Raw genomic sequence first — 16285 nt, 5'->3', positions numbered from 1 at the left:
AAGGAACTCTGAGTAGCCAAAAACATCTTGAGAAAGAACAAAGTTGGAGGACTCACACTTCCCCAATTTAAAACATTTACACAGCTACAGTAATCAAAACAGCATAGTACTGGCATAAGAACAGAAATATAGACCAGTAGAATAGAATTGAAAGTTCAGAAATATTCCTCATATCCATGACCATCTGATCTTTGACAAGGGTGCCAAGACTATTCAATGGGGAAAGAATAGTCTTTTTCACAAATAGTGCTGTGAAAACTGCATATCCATATGCAAAAGAATGAAGGTGGTCCTTTACCTCACACCATTTACAAAAATTAATTCAAAATGAATCAAATACTTACCAGAACCAAAACTATACAACTCCTAGAAGAAAACATAGGGAAACATCTTCAGGACCTCAAGCTGAGGCAATGGATTCCTTTGTTGCACAAGCAACAAAGGAAAAATTACATAAATGGAACCTCATCAAAATTAAAATCTTTTGTGCATCAAAGGACTTTATATGAAAGTAAAAAGACAATCTACTCAATGGGAGAAAATATTTGGACACCACATATCTGATAAGGATTTAATATCGAGAATAGATAAAAGAAATCCCACAACTCAACATCAAAAAGACAAATAACCCAATTAAGAAATGACCAGGGGAGGAAATGTAACTCAAGCAGTTGGGCACCCACCTCCCACATGGGAGGATCTGGGTTTGGTTCCTGGTGCCTCCTAAAGAAGACGAGTGGACAAAAGACATAACAAGCCACAGTGAGTAGACACAGTGAGCAGACAATGAGCAGGCAGATGAGAGAGCCATCTTGTAGAGGCGGAGGGGATGAACAAAAGACTTTAATGGATTTTTCTCCAAAGAAGGTATACAAGGAACAAAAGAAAATGAAAAGATGTTCAATATCATTAGCCATTAGGGAAATGCAACTTAAAAACACGAGATACCATTTCACACCCACTAGAATAGCTGTTATTTAAACAACACAAATTAACAAATGTTGGAGAGGACATGAAGAAATAGGAACACTTGTTCATTGTCAGTGGAAATGCAAAATGGAGCAGCCACTGTGTAAAACAGTCAGATGGTTCCTCAGAAAGTTAAGTATAGAATTATCATTTGACTTGGCAATTCCACTTCTTAGTATACATGCAGAAGAATTGAAAGCTGAGTCTCAAACAGCTATTTACACACCAATGTTCCTGCAGCATTAGTCACAACTGCCAAAAGATGAAAGCAATCTAAGTGTCCATCAGTTGATGAATGGTAAACAAAATATAAAGTATACATACAATGGAATATTATTTAGCCATTAAAAGGATTTAAGTGGTTTTATTTAAAGTTTCATTTTATTTATTACTCCACCCTGCCCTGTTGTTTACATTTGCTGTCTGCTCTCTGTGTCCTGCTTTCTTTGTGCATTCACTGTGTGCTCTCTTGTCTTCTCTTTAGGAGGCACCAGGAATCAAACCTGGGATCTTCCATGTGGGAGAGAGGTGCTCAATCACTTGAGCCACCTCCATTCCCTGCTTTATTGTATCTCTCATTGTGTGTTCTCTTTATGATCCTGGTTGTATCATCTTGTTGTGTCAGCTCACAGTACCAGCCCATCATCTCAGCTCGCTGTCTTGCTCATCTTCTCCAGGAGGCACCGGGAACTGAACCTGGGATCTCCCATGTGGTAGGTGGGAGTTCAATCGCTTTCTAAATTAGCTGTCCATATTCACACCAGTTAATTTTTAATTTAAAGTGCAATGTGTATACAGTAAAGGATACAAATCTTAGGATTTAACTTGAATTTCTAAGGGTATATACACCCATATAGAAAAAGAATGTTTTAAAACCCCTTCCCATTCAATACCACCACCCCAGAGTATCCGCTATTCTGACTTCTGTCAGAAGGGATTAGTTGTTTCTTTTACCTTCATTTAAATGGAATCATACAATCTTTTGTCTGTTTCATGATGTCTGTGAGACCCATTCAGGTTGATGTATATATCATTAGTTCATTGTCTTTAATTTATTCTGTGGTATTTTATAAATGTATCAAAATTTATTTAATCATTCTACTGTTGATATATGTACAGTTCCATCCAATTTTGGGTTATTAAGAATGAAGGTATTATCAACATTCTTTAAAAAAAAAAAGCCTCCCAAAAATTAAAAGCCAAGGACCAGATGAATTCTACCAATCATTCAAAGAAGATCTAATACCAATCTTGCTCAAACTCTTCTAAAAAAATTGAACAGGAGGGAATGCTACGAAACTCATTCTATGACGTCAGCATCACCCTAATACCAAAACCAAATAAAGATACTATGAAGAAAGAAAATTACAAACCAATTTCTCTAATGAATATAGATGTAAAAATCCTCAACAGAATACTTACTAATAGAATCCAAAAGCACATTTAAAGAATTATAGACAATGATTAATTGGTTTTTATCCCAGGTATGCAAGGGTGGTTCAACAAAAGAAAATAAATAAGTGGAATATATCACATTAATAAATTGGAGAAGAAAAATCACATGATCATCTCAATTATTGCTGAAAAGGCATCTGACAAAATCCAGCATCCTTTCTTGAAAAAACAAGGAAACTTTCTTAACATGGTAAAGTGCATATATTAAAAACCCACAGCTAACATTGTACTCAGTGGAACAGCTGAAAACTTTCCCGTTGAGATGAAGAACAAGACAAGGATGCTCACTGTCACCACTATTATTTAGTAGTGTGCTATAGGTTCTAGCTAAAGCAATTAGACAAGAAAAATAAATAAAGGACACCCAAATAGGAAAGGAAGAACTATTCACTGATGATATGATCCTGTACCTAGAAAATCCTGAAAAATTCACAACAAAGCTATTAGAACTAACTGATGAGTTCAGCAAAGTGGCAAGATACAAGATTAATATGCAAAAATCAGTAGCATTTCTATACACTACCAAGAACAATCTGAGGAAGAAGTCAGAAAAAAAATTTCACTTATAAAAGTGACAAAAAGAATCAAATATTTTGCAATAAACTTAACCAAGGAGAGAAGTGGATGTGACTCAACTGTTGGGTGTCCACTTACCACATGGGAGGCCCTGGGTTCAAGTCGCAGTGCCTCCTAAAAGAAGATGAGCAGATACCACCTCTGGTAGCAGCAAGCTAGAAGCCACCCCTGCCACAATGAGCAGATGCCACAAGCCAGCAGACACTGCAGCCCATGGGGAGCAGATGTGGCTCAGGTCATTGGGCACTTGCCTCTCATGTGGGAGGTCCTGGGTTCAGTTCCCAGTGTCTCCTGGAGAAGGCAAGCAAACAATGAGCAGACAGATGAGAGAACCATTTGGGGAAGGGAGGATAAAGAAAAATATGGTAAATAATTAAATCTTAAAAAAAAAACTTAACAAAGAAGGCAAGCAAACAATGAGCAGACAGATGAGAGAACCATTTGGGGAAGGGAGGATAAAGAAAAATATGGTAAATAATTAAATCTTAAAAAAAAACTTAACAAAGAAGGCAAGCAAACAATGAGCAGACAGATGAGAGAACCATTTGGGGAAGGGAGGATAAAGAAAAATATGGTAAATAATTAAATCTTAAAAAAAAACTTAACCAAGGACATCAAGGGACCTGTTTTCAGAAAACTACAAAACATTGCTAAAAGAAGCCAAGGAAGTCCTAAGTAAATGGAATAGCATTCCATGTTCATGGATTGAAAGACTGAATATCTTGAAGATGTCAGTTCTACCCAAACTGATTTATAGATTCAACACAATCCCAATAAAAATCCCAACAGCCTTTTTGCAGAAATGGAAAAGTCAGTTATCAAATTCATTTGAAATTGTAAGGACCCTGAATAACCAAAAATGCCTTTAAAAGAAGAACAAAGTTGGAGGACTGTCATTTCCTGAATTTCAAGTATGTTGCATAAGCTACAGTAGTAAGAACAACGTGTTCCTGGCATAAAGATATTGACGAATGGAATCAAACTGAGAATTCAGAAATAGATCCTCATATTTATGGGTCAAGTGATTTTTAACAATCCTGTCAAACCCAACTGCCTGGATAAGAGCAGTTTATTCAACAAATGATACGTATCCATAGCTAAAATAAAGAAAAGGACACCTGTCTCACACCTCTTACAGAAATTATTTTGAAATGGATCAAGGACCTAAATATAAAAGCTAGAACCATAAAGCTCCTAGAAGAAAATGTATGAAAACATCTTCAAGATCTTGTGGTAGGTGTTGATTTTTTAAACCTTAAATACCCAAAGTAGGAGCAACAAGAGAAAAAAATAGATAAACAGGACTTAGTCAAAATTAAACACTTTTGTGCTTCAAATGACTTTGTTAAGATGAAAACACAGCCTACTCAATGGCAGAAAATTTTTGGAAATCACGTATCTGACAAGGGTTTGATCTTCATGTTATATAAAGATAAAAACAATAACAACCAGCAACCTGATTAAAAATGGGCAAAAGGCTTGAACAGTTTTCCAAACAAGAAATACAAATGGTCAAAAAGCACATGAAGGGAAGCAGATTTGGCTAAACAGATAGAGCATCCACCTACCACATTGGAGGTCCAGGGTTCAAACCCAGAGCATCCTGACCTGTGTGATGAGCTGGCCCACACGCAGTGCTGATGCATGCAAGGAGTGTTGTACCACGCAGGGGTATCCCCATGTAGGGGGGCCCCATGCACAAGGAGTGCACCCCATAAGGAGAGCCGCCCAGCATGAAAAAAAGTACCTCCTGCCCAGGAGTAGCACATGGGAAGAGCTGTCGCAGCAAGATGACAGAACAAAAAGAGACACAGATACCCCATGCTGCTGACAAGAATACAAGTGGACACAGAAGAACATGCAGCAAATGGACACAGAGAACAGACAACTGGGTGGGGGGGGGGGGGTGGACAGGGAAGGGGAGAGAAATAAATAAATCTTTAAAAAAAAACACGTGAAGGGAGGAGATGTGGCTCAAGCAGTTGAGTGCCCGCCTACCTCATGGGAGTTCCTGGTTTTGGTTCCCTGTGCCTCCTGAAAAATGAAAACAACAAGCAAAACAAATGATAAAATCACCTCAGGGAAGCCAATGTAGCTCAGTGGTTAAGCGCCACCTTCCTACATGCAAGGTTCTGGGTTCAATCTCTGGCCCCTGGTACCTCAAAAAAAAAAGATACTCAGCATCACTATTAGGAAAATGCAGATCAAAACTACAGTTAGATATCATTTCATGCCTTACAGAATGGCTGTTATTTTAAAAAATCAGAAAACAACAACTACTTGAAAGTTTATGGAGAAGTAAGAGCACTCCTTCATTGTTGGTAGGAATGGAACATGGTGCAGTCTCTCTTGAATACAGTTTGATGGTTCCTCAGGAAGCTAAATATAGAACTGTCATATGATCTGGCAATCCTAATACCAGGAATATATTCAGAAGAACTGACAACATGTGGTCAGACATTTCACACTGATGTTCATAGAGGCATTATTCACACTTGCTAAAAGATGGAAACAACCCAAGTGTCCATCAACCAATGAATGGATAAACAAAATATGATATATACATACAATAGAATACTATTCAGCTGTAAGAAGAAATGAAATCGGGATGCGTATGACAATATGAATGAACTTGAGGACATTATGTTGCGTGAAATAAGCCAGACACAAAAGGACAAATCTCGTATGGTCTCACTAATATAAACTAAATATGGTGAGTAAACCCATGAAGTTAAAACTCTAGAGTGTGGGTTAGTAGGAGATAAAATGTGGTTTGAGAAGGAGGAGCTGATGTTAATGTATTTAGAATGTTTAATAAGGTGAATTATAAATGTATAGAAATGGAGAGAGTTGATGGTAACACATTATAGTGAGTATAACTAACACTGCCAAATTATGAATGTGAATGTGGCCGAAAGGGGTAGTTTAGGGAGGTTAAGGTCAGTTAAAGAAAGCAAGAGGATAATGTAGGGACTATGTAACAGTGATTTCAGTGGTGGATGATGATTGTGGTCAATAGTACAAACACAAGAATGTTCCTCTATTATAAGGCATTAAGAATATAGAAATACATGGAAAAATACAACTATTGTTGTATATACACTATAGTTAACAATAATATTGTAATATTTTTACAGCAGTGGCAAAGAAGGTATGATATCAATGCTAAGGGTCAATAATGGGGGGTTATGAGGGGGTATGGGATTTTTTTTCTTTTGGGGTAATGACAACATTCTGAAATGGACTAAGCTGATGAGAGCAAAACTCTGTGATGGAAGTGAGAACCATTGAGTACTCATTTTGGATGGATTGTACAAGGCAAACGACAGCACAACACAGTGAATCCTGCAGTAAATGAAGGACTGTGGTTAACAGTATAAATAAGATAATTTTTTCTCATGAACTATGATAAATATGTAGTACTAATACATGGTGTTAATAATAGGATGATTTGTGAGAAAAATACACCAAATATAAGCTATGTATTACAGATAGCAGTAATATTTTGACAATGTTTTTTTAATCATTTGTAACAAATGTGTTGCAACAATGTAAGGTAACAGTGGTGGGGTGATGTGTTGGAATCCTGTATGGTATACATGATTGTTCTTTAAAAATTTGAAATAAAATATTTTTAAAAATCACTTCCCTTTTTATGGTCCATTCATGTGGATGCTGATATGATTGACTGGGCTCCTTAGCAGAAGATCTTAGTTCCTCAATATCACTTGAACAAAAATTGTTATGGTAACAGTGCAAGGGCCTTTTTATCTTGCTGATCAATGTGGAGCTTGGCTAACCCGATTATAGGACTCTGCCAGAAACTGGTTTTGGATCTTTTAACACAGCATCATAAATTTCGAATGAAGCTTTCTTGGTCTGTCTTATCACAGTACTATTGTTTTTTTTTTTTTGAAAATGAAGCTCCCTTTATAATTTACTTTGGTTTTTAAAAGTAATTTCCACGTTGCTTTTCCAGGTTAAAAAGTGAATCCGTGGGCTACTAAAAGCCATGGATAATTCAGTAATCCATTCAGTAAATGTTTATTACATGCCTAGTATTTTGTAAGCAATGCGCAAGGTGCTGGGTATACTCTGGCAAACATAAAAGGCAAGGACCCAATCCTAAATTTATTTGTCTTAAATATAAGCTATAAGGCTGTCATGATTAAATCCAATGTGGGGTTTTTCTACTCGGATCTCAGCCAGTCTTCTCGCCACATGGACCTGGGGCCAGGACCGAGAATATGAGGCAGTTTGCCAATGACATAGAACATTCAGAGGAGCTGGGGGAGGGAGGGTAGGCATTTTGCAGTGTATGTTGAAAGAAAGCAAAACCTTCTCTGAAATACAGCTGATAGATTTCAACTTTAAAATGAACTTAAAGTAATTGCAAATATAGTGGCAGACCTGTCTGCTTTGATGCAAATATATGTGATCCAGCTGTACAGCACTGTGCAGAAAGAACATTGAGTCATGCCGACTGCAGGGGATCAGCAGAGCATGGACAGTAGGGGAAAATATGTGAAGTGGTTTAGAACAAAGACATTTTTCCTAATCACATTGATTAAATTCATTACTACCTAACAGAAGATTGGACATTCATATCAGAATCCCACTGTATGTAATTTGTAGTTTTCTGTATGTAGTTATACACAAGTAAATTATAACCTTTTTATGTTCTCATTTCTTAGTACAAATAAATCATTTTAGTGCTTTCCTTTTTTGCCATTAAAAGTTGTGTGTTAAAGAACCACCAGAGTGAAAACTCTACACTCAGGGACTGGTTCTGTCATGCTCACTGCTGTAGCCCCAATCCATAGTAGGGTCCCTGTGTATAAACCTTTGTCATATTTTCTGGGTGCCCAGAACCTTTTGAATACCCTTCCCATATTTAGGGAATGTCTCACCTTGCAAGCCCTACCTCACCCAAAGTAGAAGCCAGAAAACAAGTTTTCCCAGCCTCTTTGCAGCTAAGGCAGAGGCATGTGACCCGTGCTCCACCAATTATACACACCCATAGGGGCTTTGCAATTAGGCTTTACGCAAAATCTAATTTTTCTAGCAAGGGTGACAACTGAAGCACCGGCTTTCTCCTCCTGTAGGCTTTCCCTAACTATTCCGCATCCCTCTCCAGGAGGGCTGGGTTAGGTACCCCTCCTCTAAGTCTCCTTCTTCATTGTGCTTTCTTCATATATCATAATTATTAGCATCTTTTATTAGGTTTTACTCTGCTGTACTAGTTAAGGTAATACTAGGTGCTCTAACAAACAAACCAAAATTATATGGTTAATCAAATACAATCAATAGATGTTTCTTTCCCAATCACATAAAGTCAAACAGGATGTTTGGGGCTAGCAGACAGCTCTCCTGCAAGAGGTGGTTTGGGTATCCAGGCTCCTGCCATCTTTTGGCTCTACCCTCATTACTACATAGCTTTCAGGGGTGCAAGGACCATCTGAACCAAGGCGTAAGGCAAAGGGCCAGAAGAATCACACACTGGGGGCTTTATCAACTGACCCGGAAGTGATACTTAGCACGTCTGTTGGCATTCTCTTGCTCAGAACTCAGCCACTTGGCCACACTTAACTGAAAAATACAGTCTAGCTTCCTCTAGCTGTCTCTAGGCAAGAGTATATCAATATTAGAAAATCATGATAATGTGTCATATCCAACTTTCTGGTCTGTCCTCTCACTTGCTTCCTCCTTCCTTGGATGGGAAAAAGGATCACCACTAAAGAAATTAATACTTCACTTATCCTGGGTAAATCACAGACACTTTTTGCTCTCATCTGGAATCCCTTTTCTTGGTTCCCCTGTGCTTTTTTCTAAATATTTCAGTTTTAGGGACATGTTTTCATTGGATAGTTAATTTTGAATGCTTTGCCTAAAATTGCTTTTATCTCCAAGCTCCCCATGTGTCAGTTTGAGAGGGAAAAAATGCTTAGCAAACTGCCTGGGTACCATATGTGTTCTGACAGGCTGGCACATGGAAGGGTTAGGATGTTCCAAATAATTGCCCATTGGCCACCCACAGGCAAATGAAGAAACATCTCTTTATTTTCCCTGCCTTTCCTGGACCTAGGTGCCTTATCTGCCGCCAGGGAGAGCTGGGAATACGACTCAGGTGCCAGGGACCTCCAGAGCCCAGACTTGCAGAGCCAGGCAGCCCTGGCCCTGCAGAAGCTGCTCGAGTATGGCGGAAGCTCTGTGCATCAGCAGCCTGCTCTCCACAAATTGCTCACACAGTCCCTGCACTTTGGCAGCTCTGTAGGAGGAAGTTATCTAGAGCTGGCCAACACGGTAAGTACTCTTTGATTCATAGACCACATCTCTAGGCCTGTCTATATTCCAATACCAGTATTTTAATTTGGGACTCCCAGGGACATGTTTATTGAGCTAAAATGCTGTGCCATTTCCAGCATTGGCAAATGCCAAGTGCTCCAAAGTTTAAGTTTGTAACTTGTATATATTAAATTACTAGAATATCTACAAAAGCTTTTCCTTAATTAGAATGTTTCTATGGTACCAAACCTTATAAATTATTAGGATATTCTTCTTTCTGCTCCTTAATTTGGACTTCCTTGTTTTTAAAGATTTGTTTTATTTACTCCTCGCCCCTTCCCTCCACCCCCCACTGTTGTCTGCTCTCTGTGTTCTTCTGTGTCTGCTTGCATTCTTGGCGGCACCAGGAATCTGTGTCTCTTTTTGTTGCGTCATCTTGGTGCATCAGCTTTCTGTATGTGCGGCGCTACTCCTGGGCTGGCTGCATTTTTTGTGCAGGGTGGCTCTCCTTGCAGATGTACTCCTTGCATGTGGGGCACCCCTACATGGGGGGCACCCCTGCATGGTGTGGCACTACTTGTGCACAGCAGCACTGCACATGGGCCAGGTCACCACACAGGCCAGGAGGCCCTGGGTATCAAACCCTGGACCTCCTATATGGTAGGCAGATGCTCTATCAGTTGAGCCATGTCTGCTTCCCTTAATGTGGATTTTACTGCTTTGAAAAATAAAGAGGAAAATATTTCATTGTTTATTACTCTTTCTGCTTATACTTCTAAAATATTTTCTGCTGAAGGCTACTGAAGAACTTAGAATTTCATTATGCTTGGTCTAATCTTCCCCTTTATCCAAGGATCAATATCATGGTGGCCTTTGGGCAAAGAGATTTTGTCTTCCCTTTCAAGTTTTAACTGTAAAATAAAAGTGGGTTTCTGACAACCTGGGCCATTTTGGGTGAAATGCGGACAGGTTTATAAGTTGATATTGCTGTCCAACCACTGTGGGCATGGTCTAAAAACCTACCTTGCTTTTTGATAAGTTTAATGGTGAAATAAGCGTCTTAAAAACTTTCACTTATGTATATCTACAGTCTACTGTGATATAGACCAGTAGTTTTCAAACTTCTTGTGTTTGAGGTACATGTTCTAATTCTGACATTTTTGGTGACATCTTTAAAGGAACGAACAATTCTAAATAGGACAGCAATAATTAAAACACAGTCATTAGGGAAGAAGATGTGGCACAAGCAGGTGGGCACCCACCTACCACATGGGAAGTCCCGGTTTGGTTCCTGGCACCTCCTAAAGAAGACAAGCAAGACAGCAAACTGACACAATAATATGATGAAGCAAGGAGACACAAGGAGGAAATACAATGAGAGACACAACCAGCAGGCTGTGGCTCAAGTGATTGGGAGGACCCACGTTCAGTTCCTGGTACCTCCTAAAGAAGATGAGCAAACAGAGAGCGCTCAATGAATAGACACAGAGAGCAGACAGCGAGCACAGGGAGGGATGAGAAATAAATAAAATAAATCAAATAAAAAACAAAAAAACACATGCATCAGACAAATCTCAATTGAAGGACATATTGCAAAATACCTAACCAATCCTCCTCCAAACCATCAAGGTCATTAAAAACAAAGGAAGACTTAGAAACCACCACATCCAAGAGGAGCCTAGGAAGACATGATGAATAAATGTAACGTGGTATCCTGGATGGGATCCTGGGACAAAAAAAAAGGCATTAGGTAAAAACTAAGGAAATTTGAATAAAGTGTGGGTTTTAGTTAATAATAGTGTCCCAATATTGAGTCATTGTGTACATACTAATGTAAGATGTTACTAATAGGGGAAACTGGGGATGGGGTTGTATTAGTCAGCCAAAGGGGTACTGATGCAAAATACCAGAAATCTGTTGGTTTTTATGAAGGGTATTTATTTGGGATAAAAGGTTAGAGTTACTAAGCCATAAAGCATAAGTTACTTCCTTCACCAGTCTGTTGCCACATGTTGGGGCAAAATGGCTAAGGGTTCAGGCTCCCTGGGTTCCTCTCTTCCTGGGGCTCCATTTCTCACCTGGCTCAGCTGCTATGCTCGCTCCACAAGGCCAGCTGTAGACTATCAGGCAAATGGTTCTATCTCTCTCCCCAGGGCTTCTGCCTCCCTCCAATATGGGAGGTCCCAGGTTTGGTTCCCAGTACCTCCTTAAAAAAAAGACAGAGAGTAGACAATGAGTGCAAACAGTGGGGATGAGGGGAGTAATAAATAAAATAAATCTTTTTTTAAAAAGTCCTATGGCAGTGATTATGTTATTTATTTTAGTTCTCACTGCATTGAAAATACAGAAGTTAAAAGTATTATTTGAACTTGCAGACCTTTGACGATGTCCTTGGACCCTGTGGTAGGGTTCATTTTTGGCCCAGTTCTTCACCCCTTTCTATATCATCATCATCTGTCAAATGACTCTGGAGTCCTTTTGTCAGACATGTGAGAAGTAATAAAGGCTTGTTGTTTTAACCATTGCACTTGGAGTGGTTTGTTTCATAGAAGTAGCTGACTTAGTCTGCTTGCAAGGATCCATCGAATCCACTTTGAGAAATACTCTTTTTTACTTTTTATTTTGAAACGATTTTAATTCTACAGGAAAATTGCAAAAATAACACAGAAACAATACATGGAACTCCAGTGCATCCCCATGCAGAATGCACACAGTAATTCACATGGGGTAATTTTAATATAAAGAATTATTAACTAGTAGCAGGGAATTACCTGCTAAGGGGTAAAGAGAACTCTAAAGAATACAGGTATAGCACATGTAATGAGCAGCCACTACTTCTAGGGCTGAGGGAGAACACCCAAGGAAAGGAGCCCTCCCCTGCCCCGGAGCCAGCAAAGGGTGTAACTGTGCTCACTGGATGGCAGAGAAGTACCCTGAGATGATGGAGGCCAGGGACCGCAGGCAGGAAACCACCCCTGGAGTGTCAGCCCAACCTGCTGGGATGTTACCTGTTGGGGCATCTTTGATAGTCACTTAACATCACCAAGAAGGTTCCCATGGAGGTGCCAGTGGAATTTGCTAGGAAGCTGCCCTCTGGGGTGGTGGCAAACCCTGCTGAGAAGTCTCACATACAGGTATCACTGAAACGTACTAGGGGTGAGTGCCACTGGGTGTCGTGTCTACTGCTGGCCTCCACTCACCACAACAGCAAGTAGGAAAAACCACAAGACCTGGAAGAGAAATCCCTTCCAGCACCCTCAGCACCCTCTATTGAAAAAGAAGCATTTGAAGGGTCCAGCTCCAGTATCACAAAGCAGGGCAAAGAACAATGGATTTGGAGATGAGAGGCAATTCATTGATAACTGGCACGGGCATTTATAGCATTGAGAATCTTCTGGGAACTGCCAACACAAGTCCTTCCCTTTTCCCCCTTTTTAAGCCTGCCTTCTTCTTTACTACCACCAAATTCCTATCTCTTCTTTTACGTAAGATAATGGATACTGTGGCTTTGATGCTTAACACACTGTTCAAAATGCAGAGGCAACAAGATGATGTGTACATAGAAGCTCATAGCAGTCAGATTTTATCTGAGAAGCAGAACAGCTACATGTGATATAGAATAAGGCATTTATTATAGGGGTTGGACTTAATGCAAATGTGGGCAGCTGGTGGAGCTGTCTAGACAGACTGTAATTTCTGCATTTAATGTTGAACCTAAGTTACTATAAGTCTATCAAATCAAAAGTTGAGAAGGAAAGCTGGATATAAATAAGAGCAAGGACAAATGAACCCATGAATACAAATTGAGACCCATGGGACAAACTGGAACCCACTTCTGTCTCTTTCCAACCCTGATGCTATGGGTGACCTGCAGGAGAAGCTGGCACCCACTGTAATGGAGCTGCACCTCCCAGACCCAGGACTCAGAATGCTGTGGAACTGAGGTTGCTACAAGCCTGGTGCTGCCCCACACCAAGCGGGTAAGCCAGCAGATCAGCAGCACCATGTGTGAGACGCCACGGTGCTTGGTAACCTGCACCAACTTTCAGAAGTATGAAAAGTATGGCTTCTTTACTTCTACCGTCAAGATTTCACACAGAATATCTCTTGTGTATGTACAGTACCATACAAGGAAGAGAATTCTGGGAAACATAGTTACAGCTTAAAGTCATGTAGTTCTAAGCCAGTCACCATAAAACTACAGCAAAACTGACATTGTAAGTTAAGCCCTATTCATGAAGTTATTAGCAAAGCAACATGAGATATTTAAGGCATTTAGTAAAGAGGGATGCAGTGGGAAAGGTGCACTGCCTGTCCTATGATGGATTTTCTTTCCAAAGATTTATATTACTGCGGAAGGAAGATTGCAAGTATACATTGTAAATTTATGGATTCTGAGTAGTGATATATTTAAGTAGTCTAAAACAAAAAATAACTGAAGTTTTATGTTTTAGATATAGCACTGATAAATTCCTGAACAAAATATCAATTTTTTTCTTCTTTTTTAAAGATTTATTTTTTATTTCTCTCCCTTTCCCCGCCCCCCCACCCCCAGTAGTCTGCTCTCTGTGTCCATTCAGTGTGTTCTTCTATGTCCCCTTGTATTCCTGTCAGCGGCACCCAGAATCTGTCTCTTTTTTTTAAAAAAGATTTATTTTTATTTATTTCTCTCCCCTTCCCTCCCCCCCCCCAGTTGTCTGTTCTCTGTGTCCATTTGCTGCATGTTCTTCTTTGTCTGCTTCTGTTGTCAGTGGCACGGGAATCTGTGTCTCTTTTTGTTGCATCATCTTGCTGTGTCAGCTCACCGTGTGTGCAGCGCCATTCCTGGGCAGGCTGCACTTTTTTCTCGCGCCAGGCAGCTCTCCTTATGGGGCGCACTCCTTGCGCGTGGGACACCCCTGCATGGCACAGCACTCCTTGCACGCATCAGCACTGCTCATGGGCCAGCGCCACACAGGTCAAGGAAGCCCGGGGCTTGAACCTTGAACCTCACATGTGTAGGTGGACAGCCTATCCATTGGGCCAAATCTGCTTCCCCAAAATAACAGTTTCTAGATAGATTCTTCCAGTCATGCTGCTTATTCAATCATTCACTATTAACTTTATTAATTTTATTGATAAAGTTATTAATTAGGAAATTTATGTTATTTAAAAATTACTTATACTCTATAAGTGTCAACCAATAGCTAGAAAGCATTTGAACCTGTACAGAAAGTTACGGAAATGTAAGTCACTATTTGTCTACTCATCTTCCCTCGTTTAAGTTCTTCACCAATTTCTTACATATCCCTGAATTGCTTTTAATATTAGGGAGTTTTTTATTTCTCCTTTTGTAGTTTTAAAATGCTATGATCATTACAATAACTTGCCAAATTTGGGATTACCAGGTTTCAACCTAGTAATACCAGGTCAACAGATTGCGTCCTGGCTTTGTAGTCACAGCAAGGCTAATTGTTCTGCTAGCTCCCTCTTCTGGACATTTTTCAGAAACAAAGAACAAAAAACTTCTGCAGAGGGCATGGTTGCCACCCTTTTGATTTTCAGGGAATTGGGACAGTACAAGTAAAATATTGGATTATTGGGAAAGATGTTAAGGGAGGATCTAGAATATAGTCATGTCCAGGAAAAACAAAAATGGGTTGATTAAAAAAAATTCAGGAGGGAAGCAGATGTGGCTCAAGTGATAAAGTCTCTGCCTTCCATATGGGAGGACCTGGGTTTGATCCCTGGGGCCTCCTGGTGAAAAAGAAGAAGAAAAAGCATGGCTGTGCAGTGAGCCAGTGCCCGTGTGGTGAGCCAAGTGTCCATGTGGTGTGCCGAGTGCACACATGGTGAGCCGAGTGCCCACACAGGGAGCCGAGTGCCCATGTGAGTGCCTGCATGGCGAGCTGAGGGCCCACACAGTGAGCCGAGTGTCCACATGGTGAGCTGAGTACCTGCATGGCAAGCCAAGTGCCCACACAATGAGCTGAGTGCCTGTGTGAGTGCCTGCATGGCGAGCTGAGTGCCCACACGGTGAGCCAAATGCCCATATGGTGAGCCGAGTGCCCGTGTGGTGAGCCAAGTGCCCACACAGCAAGCCAAGTGCCTGCATGGTGAGCCGAGTGCCCATGTGAGTGCCCATGTACTGAGTCTAGTGCCCATGTGCTGAGCCAGGTGCCCACATGGTGAGCTGAATGCATGCGTGGGTGCCCACGTGGCAAGCTGAGTGCCCATGCTGTGAGCCAGTGCCCACACAACACACAAGCAAGTCATGCAGCAAGATGATAACGCAACAAAAAGAGAGATGAAGGGGAGAGTCAAGGTGAAGCATGGGAGAAACCAGGAACTGAGGTGGTGCAGCTTTCAGGGAAACTCTTTCCACATCAGAGGTCCCCAATATCAAATCCCAGTGAATCCTAGAGGACAAAAAATGAGAAGAGAAGACAAAAAAGAGAAATAGATACAGAAGATCACACAGAGAATGGACACAGGCAGCAAAAACAGCAGGGTAGGGGGAGTGGGGAATTAATAAATCTTTTTTTAAAAATTCAGGAAAGGGAATGTTGGCTCAAGCAGTTAGGCACCTGCCTCCCATATGGGAGGTCCTGGGTTTGGTTCCTGGTGCCTCCTAAATTAGAAATAAGTAAAGCTAACATAATAAGCAGACACAATGAGCAGGGAGTGGATATGGCTCAAGCAGTTGGGAACCTGCCTACCACATGGAGGTCCCTGGTTCAGTTCCTGGTGCCTCCTAAAGAAGACGAGAAGACAGACCAGGGAACCATCTCAGGGTGGGATGGGTAATAAAGCTTTCGTAGTGAAAAAAAGTTTTTTTAAAAAAATTTAGAACCTTTAATTGTCACTTCCAAATGATTGAGACTGAACTAAATAAATAAACAGAACTTGATTCTATAGAGAAAATAGTTTTAATTTTGTGTTGTTAAGTTGTTTAAAATACTAGCTATCTCTGAGGAAATGCATTTATATGAGTTTTTTCCCTAACATTTGAAAGGATGAC

At 40.4% G+C, this 16285-nt stretch overlaps 1 protein-coding gene across 1 annotated transcript in view; it reads left to right on the top strand.

Moving 5' to 3' along the window:
- Positions 1-16285, top strand: part of MCC (MCC regulator of WNT signaling pathway) — a 512678-nt gene that overhangs the window by 132683 nt on the left and 363710 nt on the right. The window contains exon 3 of the mRNA XM_058277125.1: positions 9086-9303. Within this exon, the coding sequence (XP_058133108.1) occupies positions 9086-9303 (218 nt within the window). The remainder of the gene's footprint in view (positions 1-9085; positions 9304-16285) is intronic.

This window comes from Dasypus novemcinctus, chromosome 2 (assembly GCF_030445035.2).
Source record: "Dasypus novemcinctus isolate mDasNov1 chromosome 2, mDasNov1.1.hap2, whole genome shotgun sequence".
NCBI lineage: Eukaryota > Metazoa > Chordata > Mammalia > Cingulata > Dasypodidae > Dasypus > Dasypus novemcinctus.
The sequence above is the reverse complement of the archived record's forward strand: the minus strand, read 5'-3'. Positions and strand labels throughout refer to the sequence as shown.